Source organism: Anguilla anguilla, chromosome 9 (genome assembly GCF_013347855.1).
Source record: "Anguilla anguilla isolate fAngAng1 chromosome 9, fAngAng1.pri, whole genome shotgun sequence".
Lineage (NCBI taxonomy): Eukaryota > Metazoa > Chordata > Actinopteri > Anguilliformes > Anguillidae > Anguilla > Anguilla anguilla.
The window spans coordinates 3,140,882-3,168,407 of record NC_049209.1 but is presented as its reverse complement, the minus strand read 5'-3'; the positions used below and the strand labels follow the sequence as shown (position 1 = coordinate 3,168,407).

The 27,526-nt window shown below is 44.6% G+C and overlaps 1 protein-coding gene across 3 annotated transcripts in view; it reads left to right on the top strand.

Annotated features, from left to right (window-relative positions):
• Window positions 1-3,448: 3,448 nt before the first annotated feature.
• The window catches only part of acsl6 (acyl-CoA synthetase long chain family member 6), a 34,877-nt gene continuing 10,799 nt past the window's right edge, over window positions 3,449-27,526 (top strand). The window contains exons 1-14 of one of the 3 annotated variants that reach the window (XM_035433987.1): window positions 7,881-8,296; window positions 9,693-9,743; window positions 16,244-16,464; window positions 17,712-17,826; window positions 18,501-18,565; window positions 19,192-19,293; window positions 19,460-19,559; window positions 20,111-20,289; window positions 21,425-21,457; window positions 23,382-23,433; window positions 24,450-24,523; window positions 25,346-25,423; window positions 26,772-26,906; window positions 27,024-27,158. In XM_035433987.1, coding sequence (XP_035289878.1) covers window positions 9,737-9,743; window positions 16,244-16,464; window positions 17,712-17,826; window positions 18,501-18,565; window positions 19,192-19,293; window positions 19,460-19,559; window positions 20,111-20,289; window positions 21,425-21,457; window positions 23,382-23,433; window positions 24,450-24,523; window positions 25,346-25,423; window positions 26,772-26,906; window positions 27,024-27,158 — 1,296 coding nt within the window. In that variant the 5' untranslated portion in view covers window positions 7,881-8,296; window positions 9,693-9,736. Of the gene's footprint in view, window positions 3,468-7,880; window positions 8,297-9,692; window positions 9,744-16,243; window positions 16,465-17,711; window positions 17,827-18,500; window positions 18,566-19,191; window positions 19,294-19,459; window positions 19,560-20,110; window positions 20,290-21,424; window positions 21,458-23,381; window positions 23,434-24,449; window positions 24,524-25,345; window positions 25,424-26,771; window positions 26,907-27,023; window positions 27,159-27,526 lie in introns of those variants that run through there. The other 2 variants (XM_035433988.1, XM_035433986.1) reach the window with 2 other exon arrangements.

Below are 27,526 nucleotides of genomic sequence, written 5' to 3'. Positions count from 1 at the left end.
AATGAGTGCGTGAATGAGTGCTTGTTTTGTCTCATCTTGTCTAGTATGTAAAGTTGGAAAATTGAAAATGAAAATAAAATTCAATAAAAAAAAAAAAGGAACGCCCGATCTGTAGGCCCATCCCGTAACGCCGACATCCTCTATCAGTTTGGGAAAGTGCACGCCAACACGCGGGACCCCTGTAAAGAGCAGGGAGGTGGCATCCTGCTGCAGTCACCATGGAGACGTGCCCCTCCTGCTGACCGAGCACAGGTATGCCGCAGGTGCCCCATCCAACAGAGGAACCCTCCCCCCTCTTTCGCACAATGAGACAGGTACAGGCACCTTTCCCTGCTCTGGTCCAGAGGTCCGAAAGTAAAAGTCCTGCCATGCGTGGAATCAGCAGACTAATTTCACTAATCGGTGCTACTTCCTGGCTGAAGAATTGTGCCAATTAGTAGGTTGCAGAAAAACACTGGGGAGGACTTTTTGTTTTGGAAACATGGGTTCTTCACCTCTGCTTTTTTCCGCCACTAGGCAGGTCTGGATTTGATGCCAGACCGAGGGGCACATTCCACACACTAGGACTCATTGTCTCGGCAAGGTGTCCCTTCCAGCAGTCCCACATCACGGAGTTAAATAATTTTTTTACGACCGATTGCAAAGATGGAAACAGTCCCTCGCTGTTACCTCATCAACCACAGTCACTTTAAATGCCGCATGGCTTGCCTCAAAGGGTGTAATTCTACTGCTGTTTCGAAATTTTTGGCTGTATCATCATGGCCATTTCCCCTCCGTCAGCTGACGGGGAAGGACGTGTGGCACGGGAGAATAGATTTGCGGCGCTGCTTCCGCCTAATGTGCGGTAATGCGCAGAGAATTGCATTACATTATTTTGCATTACATTATATTACATTACATTACATTGCATTGTATTGCATTATATTACATTACTTAGCATTACATTGCATTGCATTACATTACATTACATTACATTGCATTATATTGCATTACTTTGCATTACATTGCATTACATTACTTTGCATTATATTGCATTGCATTGCATTGCATTACATTACATTCCATTACATTACATTGCATTGCACTACATTACATTACGTTACAGGCATTTAGCAGATACTACAAGCATTGTTTCTTCTGAATATTTTTTTCATTGAGTTCAACAGGAAAATTATTCAGGAGAAACAATGCTTGTAGTATCTACTGCATATCTGGCATCAGCACAGTGGTTTGAGGCTCATTTGATACCTTGGACCGTTGATGACTTAAAGCCATTTAGCCAACAAATGTGTTCCATACGGTACCAGCATAATTTACAGCTGAATCTAGTCCCACCCCCCAATTCCCATAGAGATCCATTCAAATGCAAAGAGTTTTTGTATCGCTTGTAGGACAATCTGAAAATAAGATATCCAGACTCTGATGATGCTGATAGGTCACAGATATCAGGAAATCATGGCATGCAAATGATATGCAATCAAATTCAAAACATGACTCTTTTATTTGACATTATGTTAATATGTCTCTCGTATAAGTGAATTTCCTAGTTTCACAGGAGGTCTCAAGAGTGCAGTTGTTTAATTCTTGATAATTTTCTGACAAATGATTAAGACTAAAAGCTTAATTTTTGCCATTTTGGGCATGGCCCATTTTTTTGCCCAAGAGTGTAGACAATATGAATATGAGAAAATAAAAGATCATGTGACCTCCACCAAACTAATAAAAAATAGAAAACACAACAGGTGAGGAACTGCTTGGGCCTTAACCTTCCACTGTCCTCTGCCTGTGGTTGAACTGACAGATCACAGTATCAAAAAGAACGTGCTTACTAAGAAGGAAATCATGACAACTGACCTATTTAGAAAAGTGTTCTAACAAAATTTTACATACATACCTACAGCCACAGAGGGCAGTTGATTCAGCCTGGCTCACCATTGTCTGTTGGGCCCAATCCAAACATTTTCCAAACATTTCTTTCAGGTGCGGCCTGGACACGTGGCAAGCTGGTTTGCATTCATTCAGATGAGCTCTAAATTAATCAACTTTCCTTAAGCTACAAATTGAATGCTTTAACTTTGTCATACTTTGCTTCTACAAAACAAAATGTGTTTTTTAATCTTTAGTCTCATTGAACAATGTGAGGACGCCAAGCAGTCGATGAGAGTTTCTGACAGCAGGGAGAGGGTGAATGGTGATAACTTTTATTTTAACTTTTATTATGCCAAAGCAAAAAAAAACAAAAAACAAAAAAAAAAAACCTGACTGTTCTCTCCTCATGTGACTGGCTCGTGGTCTTTCCACAGTCTTGCTTATCTATGCTGGCTGGAGGGCTTGAAACAGCTTTACCCCACTCAGGCAACATCATTTTTAATATCAAATTCAATTATCAAAACAAACAATAAATAAAAACCTTTTTCTCACCAGCACATAGGCTACTTGTAGCATAATAATACACTAGTAACATATCCAGCAGACCCTTAATCGCACTACAAATACATCACGATTACATAAAATGCTGAAACTGTTTTCCCCTCCATTAAAAAAACACAACAATGTGAACTACATTTCCCATAATGCATGAAGCATCACGTGCAGTGCTGCATGCTCCTCTGCCTCCATGCAGGCTTGAGGCAAGGTTGTCATCTTCTCCGGCTTCTCTCGCATCCAGAGGATGTATCCCAGCATGCATCCAAGCTCTCTGCCACCCGCTTTTCCCATGAACCCTTCAGGAAAATCCAGGGGTCACCTGACCTGGGACCCCATATAAAAGTCCGAAAGAATGTGAACGCTGTCGATGCCTGTGGAACCTCCCTACAAGAAAAAAAAAAAAAAAAAAAAAAAAAGGTAAGACATTCCTGTGGTGATAAGTCGGTGACATGCCATCTAGGCATTGAGGTGACAAACCGGCTACGACTGGTTGAAAAGTTTAAAATTTCCCAGCCTACATCCGGGTAAAACCTGAGCTATTTCGGGAATAACCTAGTAAATTTATATCAAAACAAGTTAGAGTCCCCCCCCCCCACGTGAAACAATTTACTGTGATATAATGTATCAGTGAACCAGTGTTGGTTTCAACAGGTCTGCCTGCAATGAAGCCTGGCTGTGTTCAATCAGCTGAATCTAATTATCAATTAAATGTGGTTAATTGGTTGATTTATTTTCATTAAATAAATTAAATAATGTTTAAAAAAGTGTTTTGTGTTTACTCAGGTTCCCTTTGTGTAATATTAGCCTACATTTTGTCTAAAGACCTGAAACCATCCACTGTGACAAATATGCAATAATAGAGAAAATTATGAAGAGGGAAAATACTTTATCACGGCACTATTTACAGCCAATTAACTCGTTTAGCCAGGGAATCGATTAAAACAAAACATAACCTGCATACACACTCCAGTACCGGAATTTCACACCCTTGACTTAATCCCGAGGAACGGATAGCGAGGTGGTTGGCAGTCCTCTATTCTGTAAGTATCTGCCTCGGTATGCCTACCATCGAAAACGGAACAGAGATAGCACTTATCGTGCAGTATCTTTCTGTTCCAACCGAAACACTTCCCACAACACAAATTTGTCACACAAAACTACCTTAACGGTAGCCTGTGATCAAGCGATCGTAAATCCAGATCATTCTGCTGAATGCGTCTTACTCAAACTGAGAGCTTAAATGAACATCTCAAAGTCATTAATGCAACATTTTTATTATGGGAAAGGTTCTATTTATTGGCAACAGTAAAATACGCGCACGCTCTCTCTCTCTCTCTCTCACACTCACTCACACACACACACACACACACACAGCATATGGAGTGAGATAACAGCATATCGGGAGTGAAACTAAGCCCCTTTTTACACCTGCCGTTAACTCGCGTCTCATGTGTGCGCATTGAGATCGGATTTATTTTCCGTGCAAAATGCCGGGTACGTCACTTCCCCATCAGTTTGACGGCTAGTTTTCTAAGGATGGCAACAAGAAAACGCGTTGTTGTATCCTGACAGATAGCAAAGAAGGAGAAGGCTGACATCCACTCACGACTACCCATAAACTAGCGGAGCATTTACCCGCTGAATGCTTTAATATTTTCAATAATTACGAAAGCCGAATAATCCAATGCTTGGCGAAGAGCTGGAAACGTTATAGATTTTTTAATTTATGGAATAAATAGGCTATTAAAATTATCGGGAGCTACCGCACAGGGCTAGTTTTTTTTTAATGCATACGATTACGGACGCTATACTGGTTATCTGCTACTTGACACTTAATCCGTTCCGGGCGTTGAGTTCCATTTCCGCACACGCAATATTTGAATTGGCGGCGCAATTGCCTTTACGCTTGTTTATCATTGAGGCCAAGTAAGTCCCTAACCGTTTGGGAGATCAGATCTCCCGTGCTTTTTTGGGTTGCCTTTACACTTGTATTTTTAGGTGCCCTTGCCCGATATCTGAATGAAATCCGATCACGCCCGGACGCATGTCAATGCCCGGTGTAAACAAGGCCTATAAATGTTGCGTTTTTGTTCATGAAGGGTCGATGAGAGTCCACCGCTTAAAATTCGGACCAGCTGGTCTATGCATTAATAACTCACAAAGACACCATGCCTATTGTTAGTGTAATGTTTATTCTTGGAACGGCCTCCATTACTGCCCCCTGGCTCCGGTGACGTGACGTAACGTAACTGACGTATAACTTTCCCTATCCCTCTCCCCACTTTCACACAGTAAAATGTTCAGCTCTTGCAGCGTGCGCACGGTCCCTATTGGACCACATGTACTCGGCAGGAGTTGAATTAACACAGGACATTTTTACTGTGTGAAGTAAATAAAGTGTTTAAGTTGCAAAAATAAAAACAGATGAACACTAGGTTTACATATTGTTATTCCTTATTTGGGACAAATGTTGACACTCATAACCCCTTTTATAAGGGGTTATGAGTGTCAACATTAGTTTAAATATATAACACTGAGATTTTCCTGGCAGCATAAGTAATTGTCAGGACAATGTGCACATGGCTACTTACTATGTCATATAATGTATTTTCTCAGATAACCTGTTTTCTCAACTGACATTTAGGGACTTTATCTATATATATATTTTTAATTAAAATTGACTTATTAGGGAACCACAGAGGCTAGTTCAAGATAAAGTCTGTTAAAGCAAGAAGAGGGAACGTTTGTTTTGAGTCTAGTAGGGCTTACTTAAAATAAAATTTCACAAAATCGTAATGTAAGTATTATAACAAAAAGGAAGTAAGATTTAGTAGTGACACACACATCACTTATGAATCAGTTATGAACAAAGTTGTAGTGAATGGCCTGTTCCAATCAATACAATTCCTTCTGTTTTAACTTTTTAAGTATGTTTATTGATAGGCCTAATTAGAAGGGCAGGGCAGATTCTTTCAAGGGCAAATTTGGTACCATGCTCATAAAACAAACCAAAAAAAGATTATGCTTAAAAACAGCACATATATACAAATCAGTGTAATGTGCATATTCTGTCATTGTTGAATTTCAGTGGAAATTCAAACATGCTACATGCAAGTATAACACGTTATTATGAATGTTCACGTATAGCACATAAATGATTATGTTGCCCTATAAAATGTTTATATTTATCAAAATAAAGCAATGTTTGATTGTTTGATATTGCACTCTCAAAACCGATGTGTTAAAAACAACACGCATCATTTGTTAACACATCTACTTAGGGACAACATTTTTTGTGTTACTTTGAACACAGTCTGTGTTAAAAAAAAAAAAGTCCCTTTGTAACGCACAAATTGTATATTGGTAACACAAAAGTAGTGACTTTGACCCAAAGTGTTGAAAGTAACTCAAAAATAGTAACGCAAAAAGTGTGCTGGGTAGTAAGTAGCACATTCTTTGTGAGAGTGTAGCTGTACTGGAAGTGCAAGACCAATTTCATTTTTGGCTGGATTGCAACAGCGGGGCCAGCCCTAAAAATGCGAATGTCTGTGACTGAGTGACTGCGTGAGTGATGAAGTTACACCACACAAGTCTGTGACTGAGTGACTGACTGATGAAGTTACGCCATTGGTCGGCCGGTTCGGTCCAGCCATACACTAGGTTTTGACCTGGTCTTGTTTTGTGGAATTTAAATTCATCGAAAGAGTTCCATCCCATGGAAGGGAAGACTTTCGAAGGAGAGACTGAATGAGAAAGTGGTCGTATGGGTGTAAATCTCTCTCAGAAGACGAATGTGCTTGACAGTATTTATTACCCCTGCGAGCAAAAGAAAGAAGCTTGGAGCTCCTGGGTGAAGCAGCTTGGGCGTATGCGCTAAATCTGCCCTCAGCCATCTGTCTCCATAGCCTGATGACATTGAATCACGTCAAAGCCGTGTCTCGGTGAAAAGGCCCCGTGCTCCGCCCCCTGTCTTTAAAAACCCTGACCTCAACGAGCGTTTGGAGCCCCGCCCCCTTCTCCCAAGCGTCTCTGCCTGTCCAATCAGCACACAGGATCGCGACAGGATGTCCGTATCCTTATCCTTGGGTTTTGCAGGTGATGTAGACACAAATGGAAAAGCAGGACAGGTCTGCCTTCTGAAGGGAAATGCAAGTGGGTTTTTAGAAACATGGTCCATAATATAGACTCAGACAAAACTCTTATCCGTTAATCTGCGCGCTGTGCAGGTGTCAGAGGCGCGGCATCCAGTTCCATCTGTTTGTTCTTGACAACGGCAGTGAGACCGTACTGTATTGGCAAGCGCAACCTCGCGCAATAGCTCGTTAGCCCGAGGCACCAACCGCCTTTGGTATGAGTCTGTGAAGAGCCTGTGCTCGTGACCGCGTGTGACAGATAGGGGTTTCATATCTAATGGCCTTCCATAGTTTCAGACTGATGACCCACTTGATAAGGGCGTAACTGTGTCAAAATAAGGCGCAAAGAGGAAGTACAATAAGGATGTCGCGCAGTGGCGTTGCTACCTTAGGTTGCTACATGGATGCCGTTAATCGTGACAATTAGACATTTCAAATCGGGGTGGAATTGAACATACGCAGTCCTGCGTTGGGTGCCAAATTATTATTATTTTTATTAATACAAAAAAAAACCCAATAAGTCAAGTGGACAAACAAAAACATTTAAGCGGTGAAAAAAACTTTGGATGTACCACTGTACCGTCTGAAGTAGTACAGGGTTGTATTTCAAGTGTTCATGGTTATATTCAAACCACTCACCCTTAAGGAATTAATAAAAGACTATTTGTTTAGTGCCATTTTACCCATATTAAAAACCAATAAGTGATTTCCTGATATAGTCACATTGCTCTGTTCTATGACTGCAGATGGATAGATTTTTACCATAGTTGTCTAGAGTGGAATCTTGAAATTAACTTGCCATGGCTGCAGAAATATCCTTTTAGGTGTTGAAGGTGGACATTTTTCAAGGTTAAGTAGACAGGCTACCCGGCAGCATTCTGACATGCATCACGTGACACGCATCACGTGCCGGACCCCGCTACCTTCCTCTTTTTTTTCAAATAATTCTGAATTAGCATGACCGGGGCTAGCAATATATATATATAATGTATATAATTCCATACTTACTCTAAAGCGCGCCCTGTCTCCAAATGCTTAATATAAAATAACCCTTCGCAGTAAATGCAACACTATACAGCGCTAATGTTTTGCCCATATTCTCAAACCCCTATAAAGCCCCCCCCCCTTCAAAAAAAAAGAATACATTGAAATGGAATAAATGAAATATTTTAGCCCTGAGGAAATTCCGCAGGGGATTGAAAAGGGTGGAAGCGGGTCTCAATATTGCCATCTATATAATCGGTTTGAAATGCTGTGCGAAATTATTACGTGCTTTAATAGCCCACGATGACAATTTCGTACAAGGTCCCATCCCGAAAACCTGATTTGAACGTGTTAACGCTGTGTCACCTTGTCGTAAGGCGCATTCGCCGCACATGCGAGCGTCCTCCATTATTTTGGTTCCACTGCGCGAAATTTCAGAGGTAACAGAATACACATACGTAAACCCTATGATTAGCTGTGCTGGGCAGCGTAGGCTATCCACATTTGGAAAGCGCAAGAGAGACGCGCACATGTTACCGGCTGGACGTTGCCAAACCGAATCGACTAGCCTAGCTCGCTACCGTATTACTCAGTGATTCTCACCTAAGCTCCCAGATTGACCGAGAGTTGCTGCAGTCGATGCTGCAGTTTTATTCTCTTACTACGCCGGTTTGTGTGCTGCGACAGCAGACTCGATGAGAAAGACATGCTTGCGTTCGTCCTCGTTTCTGGGTCTATCTGGATTATATTAGGTAAGTCGATTATCATTTCTGCGGGTTTGTGTTCATGTTCTTGATAGCCATTTACGGGTATCAGTTGCTACTAACAGACTTGGACATATATTACGGATTTTAAATCATAGACTGCTGAAATGTAACTGTTCGGAAGAGACGCGTTTTTTGGACTTAAATTACCTGTGTCGTAATTAAACTAGCTTAGTGATGCTTTGGAATTTATGTAGACCTAAGAATATTGCTTTCCTCCAAGGTTGTCATTTATTTAATGATTCCATGCAGGAAATAGGCTAGCGGTATTTTGTCATTCAGCTTTAACAAAAATCACTGACGCCCGTCAGTTTTATATTTTACTTTGACACACCACGGTTGACCCGCGGCATTATGTTGCATATCTAAGCGAAAAAACTTGCAAAGATATAGGCTAATGACAAATTATTTGTTTGATACCGAATGCGCTATTATGGACACCTTGCACAGTGTTGAGTTGCACATCCCTCCAAATGTGAGTAAATATATACATAATACCCATGTGTTTTAATGAAGCTTTCTTTCTTTCTTGAAAACAGAAGTCGTATGTTTTTATTTAACTGCGTTAGCTTTCCGGGGCTGGGCAAAAACGTCTTAGTGAATTCAAAATTTGCACTGGAGTGATGCTGCAGGCTCGTGAGCCGGGCCCTTGTCACACTGTAGCCCTGCGTAAACCGGGCAGACATTACTGTACACGTCATCTTCATTATTCATGTAGAATTTCCATTTTTATCCAGTACGGCACATATGTAAACCTTATTTAATTTAAACCGTTGCCTCAATGTAATATCTTTCAGTGTTTAAAGGAGCTGTTTGTCTCTCACTGTTAGAATAACGTAGCTACGTAATCAACCGTCGGCACACTCCGCAAATACAACGTAAATGGCTTATGTGGTCGAAAAGGGAAGTTATCGAGCGCAGTGTTTCCAGCTATCCATGACCTATTGGTGGTGTGACGTATCGCCTCACGCGCTGGAGTGGCCTTGCCTGATTGGAAGGCGCTGTCCAGGGTAGTGGGGTACTGAAACGCTGAGGCAGGCGTAGGCGATTTGGGGATTCAATTCTGCTTCATTCGCTCATGTACTTTTTCAGATGCTGTGCCACGAGGAAATCTTATCTCTGAACGCTCATTCTTTAAAAGGCACCATTAAACAGATCTTTGGGAGGTTTGGGTAAACCATTATGTCATACCAGGCTGTAGTTGTGCGGCAGAAGCAATCTCAAGATTTAATTGATGTTCCCCCCTTTCTTTATATGCACACGTCTTTATTCCATGTCATTGTACACTTACACTAGTCACGGAGCAGCATCTATAATTTATCCTTTCAGTCGTTGTCCCAGGCACAGAGGTAAACCTATTCTTTTTTTCCTTTTAATAATTAAGATGTTTGAACACACCCTCCACCAGTGACAACATCACAAAGATGTATGAAGGGTAGGTCTCCTTTACTCCAGTGTTTTGTTGCTGCTATGTCTTAATTGCATTCCACTTGTCTGCCATTACTCAAGGGGTACCCCCGACGATTCTTGAATTTAAGCATAATAGATTGGAATATGCACCAGGATATGACGTGGTTACTTACCGGATACAGAGAGGAGATGAGCCTGGGCTCGTGAACCGCAGTTTAGCAACGGTAGTCATAGAAAACGTCAAGAAGTGATTTCGCTGTTCCCTACACGGTGCCTCGGCATGACTTGAGTGATTACTGAAAAGACTGGTCTTATATAGCAGACATATTGGGACAAATTGTTGGTTCAGGTGAAAGTTTTTACACAGATTAGATTACCCATAACCTGGTGTTTTCCGCTAGCGATTGATCTGGAACAATGGAGTCATTTAAGGCCGGCGCCCATGGGGAACCATGACATCTAGTGCACGGGATATAAATGCTGTTACTATGGTCACCTTCAGTAAATATTCGGGCAAATGAAAAAAATAGATAAATAAAAAAATTAAGCCGAACAAGAGGGGAAATCCTGCAGTTTATGCAGGTGCATTAATTTCGTTCACTACACGGATGAAATGCACAGTCAAATTAGACCAGAGAGAGGCTTTCAATTTTTAAACCGCTCCAGTCACCAACCGATTAATTATGAGGGAAAGCGGTGTGGCACTAGAGTATATTTGAGTATGCAAAAGCTTTTAGGCAGCAGTTGTTAACCCAATTGAGCGCGTTTCTTTATCTGTGAAAATATGGCCGAGTTAAGTGAAAATACAGAGCAGACAGGCGACACTTCCCTCCCTGTCAGACCACACGGAGTTGAGAGGGAACTGAAATTTTCTCACGTTATTAAAATCCTTCCGTTAGTAATATGCTTTCTCTGTGGTCTGTTTGTCGTGTGTGTGTGTGTGTGTGTGCGTGTGCGTGAATGTGTGTTACTATGTGTTTGGCGGACAAGTGCTTGTCATCTGCCAGTGCATATAGATAGATAAATGGATAGATAGATAGATAGGCTATATATTTATGTGTGTATGCATTTGTACATGTACGGGCATTTAATTGCGGAAGTGTATTTCTGTTTCTGTATATTCTGAAGTGATCAAATGTAATTTGTATATGTGTGTGGGTGTGTGCATGCGCATGTAGTGTATGAGCATATCTGTGTCTCAGTATCTGAGTCTGTAAACCGAGCTCACCTCTTCTGGCTGAGATAGCCGGAGGTGTACTTCTCATGTGCTCCAGGAAGGAGGGGGGGAGGGGGGGTCGTCTGGTGAGGGTGGTGTGATACGGAAGCTGCCTGAGACCAAACCAGCAGAGGCAGAGCCGTTTCTCTGTGCGTCATCACAATCTGCCGGCTGCGGTAAGACATCGCGAGTGATGGCGAATCCGAGAGTCGCCAGGTCCTGCGGATGTGACTGCGCGGCCTTTTCACACAGAACCGACCTCTTCGCTGTGTGCGCGAGAGAGACACTGGCGTGCTGTACTGGTTTATCAGTGAACCTATGAACCACTGCTGAGAAATACACTGTGGATTTGGTTCAGCGTATTATATATTTTTGCACAGCAATGCGCCTGCCTAACAGTGTGGTGTTGTTTGCCTAACCCTTTAAGGTGTGAGATCACAAATATGCGATAACAACGTTCTTAACCGAACATTCTAATGCTGATGTAAACAATCGCTGCTGATAACTGAAAGCAACGAGTTATAGAATTTTGAAGAAAAACGTTCCAAAAAAAACCCTACTTTTCAAAGGATTACAGAAATTACATTCGAACTCCGTTGATGAGGTGCATTAACTGCAGAATAACACACACGCACAGGATGTGGGGGGGTGGGGGGACGGGCAGGAAGTGCAGTATGTAAATTACTGTATTCAAATACTCATGTGCCTGTTCACAAATGATGTTCCCGCTGTGTACAGCAGTGAATAAATAAAAGGAAATGAGTAATCTCTGGCCAATGTGACTGAAACAGAAGCGCGTCGACTTTAAATGACCAAGACAGAGAGAGGTTACTTTTGAGCACCAGGTTTCTGTGCTAATCCCATAGAAGCGAAGCCTAATTACAAGTGACACTTTGCAGGTGGGGAGGTGGGGGGGGGTGGGGGGGGTGGGAGGCAGGGGTTGGGGCGGGGCAGGGGCGGGGGCGGAAGCGGGGGCAGGGTTTGGGGGGGAGGGGGGGGGGGGGGGGGGGGAGGGAGGGAGGAAGGGAGGGAGGGCCTTTTCCACTGAGAGCTTAAGCCCCTGTGGTCATAGGCAAGGAGTCCCTTCCATTCACTGTGAGCTAAATGTGCCTTAGCATCCAGGGCCTGCTTACTGTAGCTACCACAGGGAACAGAGGTGGAGTTTGACTTGTAAGAATGGGTGGGGTGGGGGGGGCATCCGATTGTGACTGTGAACCAGAACGAGGTGGGCGGGGGTGGTGGTGTAATTGAGATTGTGGGTGGGGGGGGGGTGGATAATTGAGATTGTGGGCCTCCTGGGGCAGGGTTGGCAGGGGTTTGGGCCACTATAAAGAATATGTGACAAATGATTGTAAAATGCACTATACAAATACTTTTTTTTTTTAAATTTAATTTTAAGTATAATGGTGAGTGTGAAGCTGCAGGGAGGGAAAGCTTTGCTTACATTACATTTTTTTGGTCAGTGAAAACAGGACACATGCGAGCGAGAGGACTTCAGGTCCTGTGTCTGAGACCCACCCCCCCGCCCCCCCAGCACAGAATGCGGTTCTGTGCCCTTCACCCTTCCAGCCCCCCAGCAAGGAACCCCCTGACAGTTTGAAGGAGAGAAAACAAAAAAAATGCCAAACCAGGCCTTATGTGTGAAATATGATCATTCCTTTTCCCTTCAGAGTGCTTGTAACTGCCTCGTTACGTGAGGCTTTTAGAAGGTGCTCCTGTTCGGCGTCGACGAGAGTGAATCCAGAAGCCCCCTCCAGCTTCACCTGCTGTGAAAATCGATACCCTGAATATGCAAAGCCGGCCTTCTCTGTGTCATTAGGATAAATTATGCATGAACGCAACCAATAGTGTACACAGAGGGTCTTTGTTTGTTTCGGATGGACTGGGTTGTGAACACGGCTCAGGTGAGTTCCTGGTCTGCTTTCCTAACGTTTCCCAGGCGGAACTCTCACTAGTGGAGGTAGCGTCGTGGAGGCAGAAACGCTGGGGGTGGTTCAAGGCCCCGGCTCGATACAGTGTTGGGTACGATCCAGCTTTTAGGTAAACTCAGCACTGGGTACAGTTTAGTGGTAGGAAATGGTGACTATTGGTGGGCTGAATGGCCTGTTCTCTTCATGTTATGTTATGTTACTATACTCTTACACCTATGTGGAATCCTTATTTGCAATTCTTCGTAAAGAGAACGATTACAGTGTTCCAGTGAATTTTCTACTAATATTTTTACTTTTGTTTTTTTTTTTTTTTACTGCATTTTTACCATACCATCTAATTTGCAATACCATTGCTGAGAATTTCCTTTTTAAAGGCTAGTGCTGCGGTCACCCAGTGAACATCTTTGTGGCGAAAAGTCGGTGAAATGTTGTCTAGGTGTTCAGGTGAAAACTTGGCCGCGTTTGTTTGAAAAGTGAAAGTTTTCCAGCCGAAGCTGTATCTGGATGAAGTGTGAGCTCTGCTGGGGCTAAGCCAGACTGTTTATGTCAAAACATCTCTCAACTCATATTTCCACCCCTCTAGACATCTTTTTACTTTTTTCATTAAATAAATTGTATAATAATTTTTTTTTAAAATGTGTTTTGCTGTTTACTCAGTTTTCCTTTGCTAAATATTACTTTTTGCCTAAAAATCTGAAAGTGTCCAGTATGACAAATATGCCATAATAGAGGAAAGGGGGAAAACACCTCTTCATGGCGCTTTATTTGCATTCAAAATAAAAAATGAAATGTAAAACTGAAATGCGACGTAGGCTTGGACAGTTCTCTTAGGATATCAAAACAACCCTCCCGCAATTGTGCAGCTGACAACGAGCAGCGTTTTATAGCCAAGCAATGCTGATAAAAACGCTTCCTTTTCCATGCGGTGGAACCGCTGGCTTTTCCCCAGTTCGCTTTTAAACAGGATGTCATTGGGCGAGTGTTGTAAGAAAGAGCCGTTGCACATGAAGCCCGCTTCCCTCCCCTCAAGCTTAGCGGCGGGTAATGACAGGAGACTATTTTTACCCCGTGCACGCTGAAGGGCGGCTCCCTCACTCTCAAAGAAATCCCTGGCGTTTCACCAGTCAAAATGGCTCCTGACACAGCAAGTATACGTGCAGGCCTCAACTTCCAGTACAAATATAAGAAAAAATTCGATTTTTATTCGCTCTTAGTTTCTTTTTTTTTGTTGTTGTTGCTTTTTTTAGACCACATCTTTTTTTTGTTTTGCTGTAGAACTTCTCAGGTAGAAGTGTGTGTGTGCCGACAGTATATTTTGACGTTACACTGTGTTTTGCGCGCACGTAATCACTGGTATTGATTTTACTGAACAGTAAAAAAAAAAAAAAAAAAAGACAAAAAGACCCCTGGAGTACTTCCATCTGGCGTGCTGGCCTTTCATGGAGATTTCAGTTGGTTAAAAGGAAGTTTTGATTCTCTGCTTGCGTATGTGCAAATTAATATAGGCGTTCTGTCTTCAGCCACACCCTTTTTTTTGCATACTCATAATGGCACGGCAAATCAAAACCAAAGGCTGACAGACAGGTGTTTTGGTTATCATGCAAAACGAGGACGGAAATCTGCTGCGAGCGCAACGTCGGGTGTAACAGATATGTACATTGTTCTCGTAGATGGCGGGACGTTGGTTTGGCTGGCGGTCGGTGCGCCATTGCTTGCATTGGTAGACCGGGAGCCTAATGGATGTGCATTCGCTGAGTCAGCTCCCCGTTGCTCTCGCTCAGTCCTTGTGACTCATGTATTTCTGAGCTGAAGAGCCTTCTGACTTAAAACAACAGAGCAGAAATGCTCACGGTGACTGAGGCGCGCTACTTATCATTAGCCGCGCGTCGTTAGGCCAGAGGATGAGCGGGCTTGGGGGGAGGGGGGTGTCAGTCAGGTGACCTCGACGGCTGCTGTGCCGCAAAGGTCGGTTTGGCTGCGCATATTTCGGAAAGCAGCGCACCCACGGCATCTCAAATCGATGCTGGGGGAAAGAAAAAGGGTCTAATCTCAAACCTCTAACTGAAAATCTCTAACTGAAATGCTTTCTGAGTCACGTTCTCTTACCTGCAGCAGAGCTGCAAGAGAGAAGGAGGAGAAATGACTCAGAAATTGTTTTTTTTAATTTTTTTTTTAAACGAGACATTATGTTTTCTGCACTATTGGTCATTCCGTAACTTAATCACTAAAATGTTTTTTTTCTCTCTCCTTTGGTTTCTCATACATATGACTCGATTTAATTTTTAATGATGATGGATTTTTATGCTCAAAAATGACTGCACTCTGGAATTGCGAATGTGGGTGGAATGCCCGACCTGGCCCTTGGTCGATAGCCTGAATTCCGTCCAATAGTTTTATTATTTTTTTCCTACTAGATGGTGTCATTAGGAATTACAGACTGTGGCTTACTTGTTTTGTATTGTCCATTTGTACCGCTCAATATTTACTGCAGCAGATCAGCAGGTTAAATTGGGACAGTTTCACTCCTGGGACCTAAACCAGCAACCCCCGAGTCATGCTTCCTAATCTAACCATTGCCCTGACTACCCAGGATTGTGATTTGCCTATATACTGTAACCCTTTTTAGGCCTAAATTTTTGAGTAGTGTGTGTTCTAGAACTCCATTTTCTCAGTTACCAGCAGTGACTGTTTCATCAGCGTTAGAATGTTCAGTTAAGAACATTCTAATCACACATTTGCAATTTTACACCGGCATCTTACGCTGGCTGTGGCTCTCCCAGGGGAAACACCTTCGCACAGAAGCTTGCACCCAGTGAACATTTTTGTGGTGAAATGCCGTCTAGACATTCTGGTGGAAAACCCGGGCTACATTTGACTGCAGACAGGAAGTTTTCTTGCCAGCTAGGACGTATCCAGGCTAACGTCTCTCAGTCCAAGATTTCCACCCCTCTAGACGTCTAGATCCCGCCTCTTGCTCACTGGGTATGTGTGCGATGCCGACAGCTGTGTCTCCGGCTCGTCCTGAGGAGTGTGAAAGCTGATTGGTGGGTTTTTGTTGGTGTGTGTGTGTGTGTGTGTGTGTGTGTGTGTGTGGGCGTGCGGTTCAGTTAACAGTGCGTGTCTGCGTGTCTCCTCTCCTTCCCTCCCTCTGCCACCCCCCTTCTCCCTCGTTTCCCTCCTTCCACCCCCCCCTTCCTGCCCTCATATCCCTCCCTCCACCCCCCCCTTCCTGCCCTCGTGTCTCCCCGCCCTCCCTCCCTCCCTCCCTCCCCTCCCTCCCTCCCTCTGCCACGCCCTCCTTCCCCCTCGTATCCCTCCCTTCCTTCCTCCCCACCTCGTCCACACATCCGCCCCCCCCCCCCCCCACCCCCCACGCAGAGCTGAGTTCCACGCTGATGGAGAGGATGCAGGCCCCGGAGCTGCTGCGGACCCTGCGGCTGCCCGAGCTGGACGAGTTCAGCCAGTTCTTCCGCTCCCTGCCCACCTCTGCCCTGGTGGGCATCGGCGCCCTGACCGCCATCCTGGCCTACTGGCTGGCCACCCGCCCCCGTGCCATCAAGCCCCCCTGCGACCTCCGGCACCAGTCGCAAGAAATAGAGGTGACACCCCCGCCCCCGCCACACCCCCGCAAATACCCATAATCCCCCTCTTTGCATGCTTTCCTTTCCTGGGAACCAACGGACACCAGATATCTTTATATTTATGCCTTTGTATTTATATCTTTATTTGTCACCCAGTCAGGCCATGTGTTCTTTCTTAGGCTCAATCGGTTGTGAATTTACTTTACTTTATTTTACTTTACTTAACTTTATTTTACTTTAATTTACTTTACATTAATTTACTGTGAATTTACTTTATTTCACTTTACTTAACTTTTATTTTACTTTAATTTACTTTACATTAATTTACTGTGAATGTACTTTACTTTATTTCACTTAACTTTATTTTACTTGAATTTACTTTACATTAATTTACCGTGAATTTACCATAATTCTATTTACGTTACTTTACTGTGAATTTACTTTTCTTAACTTTACAGTTTCTGACGTAGCGGCCTAGCCAGGCCGTGTGTTCTGACTTAGGCTCAATCTGGTGCGCCTCATCACTTGGGTCTATTTGAGCCTCATCAAGCCCCCACAGGACGCTGAAGATAACGAAAGGCACACATCGAGAGCTCCTTCAAAAGCTTAACTTGTTTTCGTTTTTTTTTTGTTCTTTTGTTTAATAGATTTTTTCACAGAGCAATAACAGAGCTGAGTGCCAATATGGCCTCTTTAAATGAAATAAATTTGAAGCGTTCAAACCGTTTCCCTCAGTATAGCCTTTCATCTTGTAAAATGTATGTACTGTGACTCTCCCGGTGGAAACTTAAATGCGATGTTTTGCTGAATATAAAACCGATAAGAATAAGATCATATGCTCTGACACTGAGTTAGATGGTGCCAATTGTTGTCGCAATGCATATGGATACATAGTGAATCCATATTTGCATATACTGCTGTCAGTAACAAGCTATTGATAACATTTCTTGAACCAGATACATTGTACCTCATTCTGTAGATGAGATTGTAGATGAGATTAGACAGTGGATACTGCCTCATTGTATTCATCCGATTATTTATCTGCTCAGTGCACGGGTTGCATATGAATGCTTTGTGTGTATTTTGCATTTGCAGTTTTACATTTACGTGTGCATTCTGGGGGTTCCTGGAGTTTCTTTGGTAGTAGCTGTGGCCGTATCGCTGTGATCTGGGTCATGGGCTTGTGGGGACATGCGCAGGTCAGGGGTGCTGCTCTGTGGGGTTCAGGGCTGACCCGTTCTCCTTTTTGGGGATCTGTGCCGCAGCAGGAGGACGGGGCACGCAGGTCCATGCTGGGGGACAGCTCCAAACTGCTCACGCACTACCACGAGGACGCCAAGACCATGTACGAGGTGTTCCAGAGGGGCCTTCACATAGCCGGTATGCGTCCCCAGCAGGGGATTCTGGGTAGATGTGATCCATCACAACCGATGCATGAAACTGTGTGTGTGTGTGTGTGTGTGTGTTTGTGTACGCTTGTGTGTAAGTGTCCGCTTGTGTGTGTGTGTGTGTGTGTGTTTGTGTGTTTGTGTACGCTTGTGTGTAAGTGTCCGCTTGTGTGTGTGTTTGTGTGTATGTTTCTGTGCATTTGTGTATATGTGTCCAAGTGTGTTTGTGCATGTGTGTGTGTGTTTCTGTGCATTTGTGTGTATGTGTCCAAGTGTGTTTGTGCATGTGTGTGTGTGTGTTTGTGCATGTGTGTGTGTGTGTGTGTGTGTTTGTGCATGTGTGTGTGTGTGTGTGTTTGTGCGTGTGTGTTTGTGCATGTGTGTGTGTGTGTGCATGTGTGTGTGCTTCTGTGCATTTGTGTGTATGTGTCCAAGTGTGTTTGTGCATGTGTGTGTGTGTGTGTGTGTTTGTGCGTGTGTGTGTGTGTGTGTGTGTGTGTGTGTGTGTGTTTGTGCGTGTGTGTGTGTTTGTGCGTGTGTGTGTGTGTGTGTGTGTGTTTGTGTGTGTGGTTGAAGCACTGAAGAGATTATAATTCTCCACCTGCACTGTTCAAGTTTGGGATTTCTCTTTTTGATCTCTGCTGACTTCCTGTGCTGCCTGACCAGGTGACGGACCCTGCTTAGGGTCTCGAAAACCCAATCAGCCATATAAGTGGCTGTCCTACAAAGAGGTGAGAGCGCTGAACATCTCTGGAAAAATGTTAAATGAGCACGTCAACAGATTCTAACATCCAGAGGTGGAAAATCCAGGTTCAAAAGTCCTCTCCAGTCTTTTGTTCTAATCACCGGGTTTTGCTAGTCAGCACAATTCTTCAGCCAGGAGGCAGAACTAATTAGTGAAATGAGCTGGCTGAGTTCTTGGATGGAAGAAACAAATGGCAGGACTTTTACTTTCTGACCCCTGGACTTTCCACCTCGGCTAATATCTAATCTGTAAGAACAGATATATGGCTCCTTGCATATCATTCTGTTAATCGAATTTAGTCTAATACGTTCTTAACAACGTTCTTGCAACACATACCATTAAAATCATAAAAATATATAATAGGAATGAATTTTAAAGATATATTCAACAGCGTATTAGTAATATGTATCACAATTGCACAAACTAGCGTTTTCCAGCAGAAAGAGGACCTGTGAGTATGTGTCATTTGAGAGAACAGTTAGTGGATTAGCAGGAAAACTTGCTGATTTTATTTCCTGTTTGTGATGCGGTTCCTGCTCAGATCATTGCCCATGTTTTTGCCGTTTCCAGTTGCCTATAAATACTCAGCTGTTTCCCCTGTTTAACTTCCAGGTCACGACCCGGGCCGAGCACCTTGGGTCAGGGCTACTGTATCAGGGCTGCAGGCCATGCTCGGATCAGTTCATTGGAGTCTTTGCACAAAACCGGCCAGAGGTGAGCCATAAAACTCATGTACCCACAACGCACCACATGAACTGCCAGATTGAACGTATACAGGAAGATAATAACTTGGTCACTCAAGATCAAGTTTTTTTTTTTTTCCTGTTCCCTGGCTTTGGAAAAATGCATTGATTGCCTATGACCTTTGCTTTGACTGCAGTGGATCATCTCTGAGTTGGCCTGTTACACCTATTCCATGGTAGTGGTGCCACTTTATGACACCCTTGGACCAGACGCTATTCGCTACATTATCAATGTCGGTAAGTGACAGGATTACGCCACCTGGACCTTTAGATTTGTTTATCTGATGTTTGTGTGGGGCGGCTCAGTGGTACACTGGGTAGCACTGCCACCTCACGGCATACAGGTTTGAATCCTGACCGGACCCTTTCTGTGTGGTGTTTGCACGTTCTCCCCGTGTTCATGTGGGTTTGCTCCAGGTACTCCGGTTTCCTCCCACAGTCCAAAGTCAAGCAGGTTACATTAATCGGAGAGTCTAAATTTTCCATAGCTGTGACCAATGATTGGCCGTGATATTTGTTTTGCACCAATCAGCGGTCGTGTTATTGGTTTTGCGTATGCTAAAAGGTTTTGCACATGCTGAAGGTCTTAATAAATCAGGCCCTTAGTGATTATGAATGGGCCTCTGCGGCTTCTTGGAGATGCTGCATTTTTGTATTCTTGAGGGCTAAAAATGGATGTGAGTGTCTGCCAAACGATTGTAACGTAACGTAACGGAATTGTGCTGAGCGTTTGTGGGTGTTGTGGGTAATATGTGGGTAATGTTGCGCCCACCCCCACCCCCCACCAGCCGAAATCTCCACGGTGATCTGCGACAAGCCGGAGAAGGCCCAGGTGCTCCTGGAAAACGTGGAGCGGAAGAACACACCCGGCCTGAAGCGGGTGATCCTCATGGACCCCTTCGACCCCCTCCTCCTGGAGCGGGGCGAGGAGTGCGGGGTGCAGGTTCAGGCCCTTCAGGACGTGGAGGTGAGGATGTGCACCCCTTTTTAACAGCGCTGGGGTCAGGGGTGCCACCGGGGATTTTGGGCCATCTCACGTTGGGCCCCACGACTACCGCGGAAAATCCTGGGGTGGGGGAGCTGAGATGGCCTGGCTAAAAAGTTTTCTTTGTTCTACAATTTTATGGCGGCCCACAGGGACTGCATATGCACAGGGCCCAGAATTCCTGTTACTGAGTAACAAATCATTTTATATTATTATTATTATTATTATTTACTCAAAAAAGTAGATTCATATTCATATTTATAAAATGTTTAACTTTTATGGACTGTATTAGTCAAAGCCCTGAATTCCTAGAATAAAGTTTTCCAAAAAGGAGTGTGTGAAAACTCACAAAGGATCGCAGATTTGAGGAAGTGGAAAAAGGTTTTTCTTAAACTGTTAATTTCAAAAGCAACACCTTGCGTTAACACTGCGAGAAACGGGCATACTTTAAAAAAAAAAAAAAAAGTAAATATTTTTCATAGATATGGATTCGATAAGGTCGTGCTTGGGGCCAAATGCTTACCACCGTTGACTCTACCCTAAAACTCAGTGGTCTTGTGGCTCTGGGAATGTGCTGTTTTGCTGTCCATATTTCTGAGAGTTTTACGAGGTTTGGTAAAAAAAAGACTTGTGTTGATAATCTTCTCATCCTTCATGATATGTTCTGGATAGTGCTCCGTTCTGAAGTAACATGAGCCTAACGCTAGATGTGTGTGTGTTTGTGTGTGTATCTGTGTGTGTGTGTCTGTGTGTTTGTGTGTGGTGTGTCTGTGTGTCTGTGCGTGTGTGTGTCTGTGCATATGTGCATGTGTGTGTGTGTGTCTGTGCATGTGTGTGTGTGTGTGCTTGTGTGCTCGTGCGTGTGTCTGTGCTCATGTGTGTATGCGCGCGTGTGTGTGTGTGCTTGTGTGCTTGTGTGTGTGTTTGCGTGTGTTTGCGCATGTGTGCGTGTGTGCGTGTGTGTGTCTGTGCTCGTGTGTGTGTGCGTGTGTCTGTGCTCGTGTGTGTGTGTGTGCGTGCGTCTGTGCTCGTGTATGTGTGTATGTGTGTGTGTGTGTGTGTGTGTGTGCGTGTGCGTGTGCGTGTGCGTGCCTGTTTGTGCCGTTCTCTTCTCCAGGCTTTGGGCCGAGATCACCACAGAGGCCCCCTGGTGAGTTAACGCTCTCAGACGTCTTCCTTCTACACGACTGGGGCCACTGCACAGTGGGACTGGGGGGCACCACCCGGGATTTTGGGCCCCCCACCACCCCATAAAATCATATCTTCTGATATTTGTTGAGGCCCCCTTATAGTGTCCCTGAGTGGGACATCTAGCAAGAGAGAGAACTTGAAGGACTGGAGGGCAAGCAGGTCATGGGTGTTGCTGGACTGCCGGCACTTCTCTTAACTGCTTTGATTAGCCCAATCATTTACACAACCTTCTGCCATCGCAACTCACCCCTCCTCTCTCAAAACATGTCTCTCAAAAAATGTAAAAAAAATCATTTAAAATTGGAATTGCGTTGCCCATCGATTTCCAGCAGTTTGTGCCTGCTAGCAGCTGACTCTGATCAGAGGGACTCATGGGTAATGGAGTCTTTGTCCAATTTGATGTTTATTTGCTGAGCGTTTATTTCTCTGAGACAGGAAAGCCCTAAACTGAGCGGAGCCACCGTGTGTTTACATATTTGCTCTGAGAAGTGTTTGCATTGTACACATAATCACTGTTCCATTTATCTACCGGAAGGAAGTCTTATATGCTGTGGAAAAATAAATGCGTGTTCTCCAGTCGTAATGTAAGTGGACCCAGCCAAAAATGATTTCACTGCAGGCTTCTGTGATTTTTAAAAGGATTTATGGCGTATTTTCAGGCTTCGAGACAACACTTCAAACTTTGTTAATTTAACAAACCCGTCCAAGATACTCTGAATTCAGTCCTGAAATGCAGCTTCTTCTAATACTGTAGCATCAGTGTAATAGAATGTGAAGTCAGTATTACAATAGTATGGAAGGAGTCTATCCACAGTGACTCATTTTGTCTATGGGTGTTGGAAGCTCATTCTTTGCGTGGAGTATTTCTTTAGAGAAGCCACAGACTACTGTACGTAGTCCGTCAGGGAGTAATGAGCTGCCATTCCCGCCTCAGTTCCATTATGAAGTATGAATTTGGGCAGCGTGTACGGAGTGAAAATTAATGGCATTATATTAGGCCCTGTCCACACGTGTACGGATTTTTCTGAAAACGTAGTTTTTTCCCCCCTACGTAAAAAAAAAAGAAAAAATTCTTTCCACATGACCGGCGTTTTAAAAAATATCTCCGTCCACAGGAGAACGATTGCCGCATGCACAATACACCAATTGCCACGGTAACTGATACGCGAGTTGACATCGTGACGTCAGGGTTTTCATAAAGCTCCGTTTCTCTTGTCCACACAAAGACAGAGAAACTGGAGTTTTGAAAAATCTCCACCTTGAAGGGCGTTTTCAAAAAGAATCCGTGTACGTGTGGACAGGGCCGCAGTGAAATGCCGGACTGCTGGGTTGCCTCCAGATGGGAAATGTGTTCTCACGGAATTGCCTCCTCCCTTTATGTGTGGATTCCTGTGTTTACTTTGGAATAAAGAAAATGGCCCTTGTACCAGCTAGCTTAATGTTTCCACTGCAAACAATACTTGCACGTGTTTATTTACTGACAACATGGTAAATGGACTTATCCAAAGCGCTGTACGATTGATGCCTCTCATTCGCCAGAGCAGTTAGGGGTTAGGTGTCTTGCTCAAGGACACTTCGACACGCCGAGGGCGGGGTTTGAACCAGCAACCCTCCGACTGCCAGACAATCGGTCTTACCTCCTGAGCTATGTTGCCCCAACACGCATGAAAAAACAGATGTTTGCCGGGTATGATTTAAGAAAATGACATTACTGACCTTCACAAGTTTTTTTTTTTTTTGGTCTTGTTCATAGTGGCCGAAAAAGCAATATGAATATATCCTCAGAAAAATGTCAGACATCAGCCAAGTGATCTCTTGGCCTTGCTCCAATTTAGTATTGTTGTTTTCCTGTTTAACTTCTGGTTTTCTCTTTGTTCCTTCAGCCTCCTCAACCGGATGATCTATCCATCGTGTGTTTCACCAGTGGAACCACAGGTGTGTGTTCCTCTCTGTCGTACGACTGTGAGAATCGTTATATGGACTGGACTGCATTTATATAGCGCTTTTATCTATATATTTATATATCCAAAATGCCTCTCATTCACACACACTCACACTCACACAACAACGGCAAAAGGCTGCCATGCAAGGTACCGATCAGCTCGTTGGGAGCAATTAGGGGTTAGGTGTCTTGCTCAGGGACACTTTGACACTTCGCGGGGGATCGAACCGGCAACCCTCCGACTGCCAGACAACCGCTCTTACCTCCTGAGCTATGTCGCCCCTTATATCCTGTGGGCACCGAATCACTTAATGGCAATGCTTCTCGCTCGGGTTGCATTTTAAACTCTTGCTACCTTTGTACCTGTATATAATTTATATATAATTTTTGTTTTTGTTTTTGTGTGAATAAGCCAGGCTATTTGGTGAAATGTAACAACGTCAATTAAATATATGGCTGTAATTTGGAAAGGTACATTTGGAAAAGGTGGTTATGAGTGTAGTACAGTAATAATCACAACGAGCTCCCCCTGCTGGTGAACCTTGAGAATGGGCTCTTGGTCTGTGTCTCTCAGGTTTCTGGTCTTTGTGGAGTTAATACCTAACTATTGGAGAGCGTGGGTGGGTCTTAACTGTACTGTTGGACCCATCTGTACTAATTTATAGGGGGTCAAGTGCACAGCAAATACTCACAAAATTTTATCTTATATATATATATATACTGCATATATCTTTGTTAAATAGGACAAATATGTCTCCTTCAGGTTGTTTGTGTTCAGGACTGAGAGTTCATTCAAATATTTGCACCATGTTCAATTTTCGCGAGCGTGTAAATGAGGCTTATCAGTGTATTAACATTTGTGACTCCACATGAAGAGGTGTTACTGGAAATGGAAGCAGTTTTAAGAATTGAATTACATTTGAACTACATTTTTTAAGGAATTGAACTACATTTTTTAAGGAACTACATTTTTTAAGGAATTGAACTACATTTTTTTGTTGTGCTGCAGGGAACCCTAAGGGCGTGATGCTGACCCATGGCAACGTGGTGGCGGATTTCTCGGGGTTCTTGAAAGTGACTGATGTAGGTAGAATTAGGGGTTCTGCTCGACTTTGGGGGAGGGGGGGGTGGCGGGGCTCATAAACACCAGGAATGATGTATAATGAACGGCTCCCTGAAATACAAGAACAGACATGGTGAATGGTAAATGGACTGCATTTATATAGCGCTTTTATCCAAAGCGCTTTACAATTGATGCCTCACATTCACCAGAGCAATTAGGGGTTAGGTGTCTTGCTCAGGGACACTTCGACATGCCCAGGGCGGGGGATTGAACCGGCAACCCTCCGACTGCCCGACAAGCGCTCTTACCGCTTGAGCTATGTCACCAGACATTGATACACAGCTGTAATGCTGTAATATTATGGCATTGTTTCTTAATGCCTAGATTATACCATGGCAGACAGGCATTGCTCGCTAAGACTACAATAGTGCTCGGGTTTATTGCTACCCACAGTTGCGGTTTCTTCCCTCTGTTTGAGCAACTGATGTTTATCTGCTGAAACTATGCCCAGTATGTTTAGGGTTGGAAGTCTTTGCCCAAGCATGTTAATCACATATTTTTTTTCTCACTGCTTTCCTGCTTTGTCTAGTCACTCTCTTCTCTCTCTCTCTCTCTCTCAGTCTGTCTTTCGGGGTGTTCAGCTCAGTATTTTAGGCTGTATTTTAAAATCTTTTCGGTGTGTTACTCAGTATTTTATGCTGTCTTTTTGAGATGGTTTTTTCTGTCAGTATGCCTCAGTATTCTTTCTCTCCTCCATGCTCACGTCTGCGTCTGTGTATGCGACTGCGTCTGCGCTGCGCTGCACCCCCTGCCTGGTCCCGCCCCCACCCGCCCCACTGCAGAAAGTCATCTTTCCCAACCAGGACGATGTGCTCATCTCCTTCCTGCCCCTCGCGCACATGTTTGAGAGACTCATAGAGGTACGGGCCTGTGTGACTGAGGGCCACACTATGTGTGTGTGTGGGTGTGTGTGTGCGTGTGGTGTATATGCGTGCACGTGTGCCTGCGCATGTGCGTGTGTATCTGCGTCTGTGTGCACGCGCGTGCATACGTGTGTGTGTGAATGTGTGCATGCATGTGTGCGTGCGCGTGTGTATCTGCGTCTGTGTGCACGCGCGTGCATACGTGCGTGTGTGAATGTGTGCATGCATGTGTGCGTGCGCGTGTGTATCTGCGTCTGTGTGCACACGCGTGCATTAATGTGTGCATGCATGTGTGTGTGTGTGTCTGTCTGTCTGTTCTGGCACGAGAGCTCTTCACTCCTGTATGAGCTCAGTCACAGATATATGCTACTACTGAACTGTAGATTGTTTTTGTTCTTTTTTTTTTTTTACCAGATCATTCATCACTCATCAACGATGAGAACCCTGTTTGCCCTGTTTTTCTTTTTCAGCAGACATAATGTTAGCTTTTTCAAAACAGCTTCCTTGTATGAACACACTGCCCGGCGGCTAAAGAACCGAGCCCTCGCCGTTTAATGCGTTCAGCAGCTCAGTCACTTTAGCCGAGTGGTTGCGAGCTGTCTTTGGGGAGACCGCGTGACACTGTGACCCTGTGACTCTGGCAGTTTGTCCTCCCGCCCCAGCGCAGGGACGCCCACAGGCAGTTCACATCCTGTGGTTAAATATGCAGTTCGGCTCGGATGCACAGCGCTACGCTATCTCACCCCTGTGAGCAGACAGACCAGGAAGTCACGTCCCCACACCCATGTCTCCATGCATGCACTCACAACAACACACACACTCTCACGTACGCACACACTCACAACAACACACACACTCTCACGTACACACACACTTACAACAACACACACACTCTCACGTACACACACACTTACAACAACACACACTCACGTCCACACACACACTCACAACACACACATACGCACACAAGCCAGGTCAACATTTAGTCTTCATTTGGCAGCCTTGAAGAATTCTTTGTCTGCAGGGAAGGGAAACATTCCTCTGCATGTTCTTTTGTACATAAAATATCTCTGAAGAAAGCATGCAAGCATATGCAGGCTGTCCAACAAAAACAATGGCTGTTGTCAAGACAAACAGCAACAATAAAGGAAGTGGTGCATTGTAGAGCCAACTGAATTGCAGTGCCACCTAGTGTTCAGAATTTTAATTTAGCAGATAAGCAAGGGCACTATGGAGCTCTTCTGTCTACTGTCAGCAGTCTACTTTAAGTAAACAGACTTAATTCAATCAAGCTTTTGCCTGGTTGTTTAGTTTTTTTTTGTGTTTTTTTTGTTTCACTTTCCAGTCCGTAGTCTACTGCCATGGCGGAAGGATCGGTTTTTTCCAAGGAGACATCCGACTTCTTTCGGAGGACATGAAGGCCCTGCGGCCCACCATCTTCCCCGTGGTTCCCCGCTTGCTCAACCGAATGTACGACAAGGTGGGTGCAAGGAGCCCTCGCCTCCCCCCCCCCCCGTCCCCGTCCCCCCCCCGCCCCCCCCCCGTCCCCCATTCTGAGCGGGAACGGGGCCCTCACCCTTCTCCCTCCACCCCGCAGATCTTCAGCCAGGCCAACAGCCCGGCCAAGCGCTGGCTGCTCAACTTCGCGGCCAAGAGAAAAGGCGCGGAGGTGCAGAGCGGAGTCATCCGCAGCGACAGCCTGTGGGACAGGATCTTCTTCAGCAAGATACAGGTGGGCCGGGCTCTCCTGGGGGCAGGGGGGGGGGGGGGGGGGAGGGCGCACTGATGTATGTGTGTGTGCTGGCATGTAGGAGGGGGTGTGTGGTGTGTGTTCTGCTTGGGGTGTGCTCTCGGTTTGGTGTGGGGAGGGGGGGGGCGGGGCGGGAAGGTGAGTTTTGGGCTGGGGTGAGTTATGCGTATTGCTGTGGGATTTGGATGTGTGTGGGGTGTAGGGCTGTAGGGTTTGTATGTGTGTTGGGTGTAGGGCTGTAGGGTTTGGATGTGTGTTGGGTGTAGGGCTGTAGGGTTTGGATGTGTGTTGGGTGTAGGGCTGTAGGGTTTGGATGTGTGTTGGGTGTAGGGCTGTAGGGTTTGTATGTG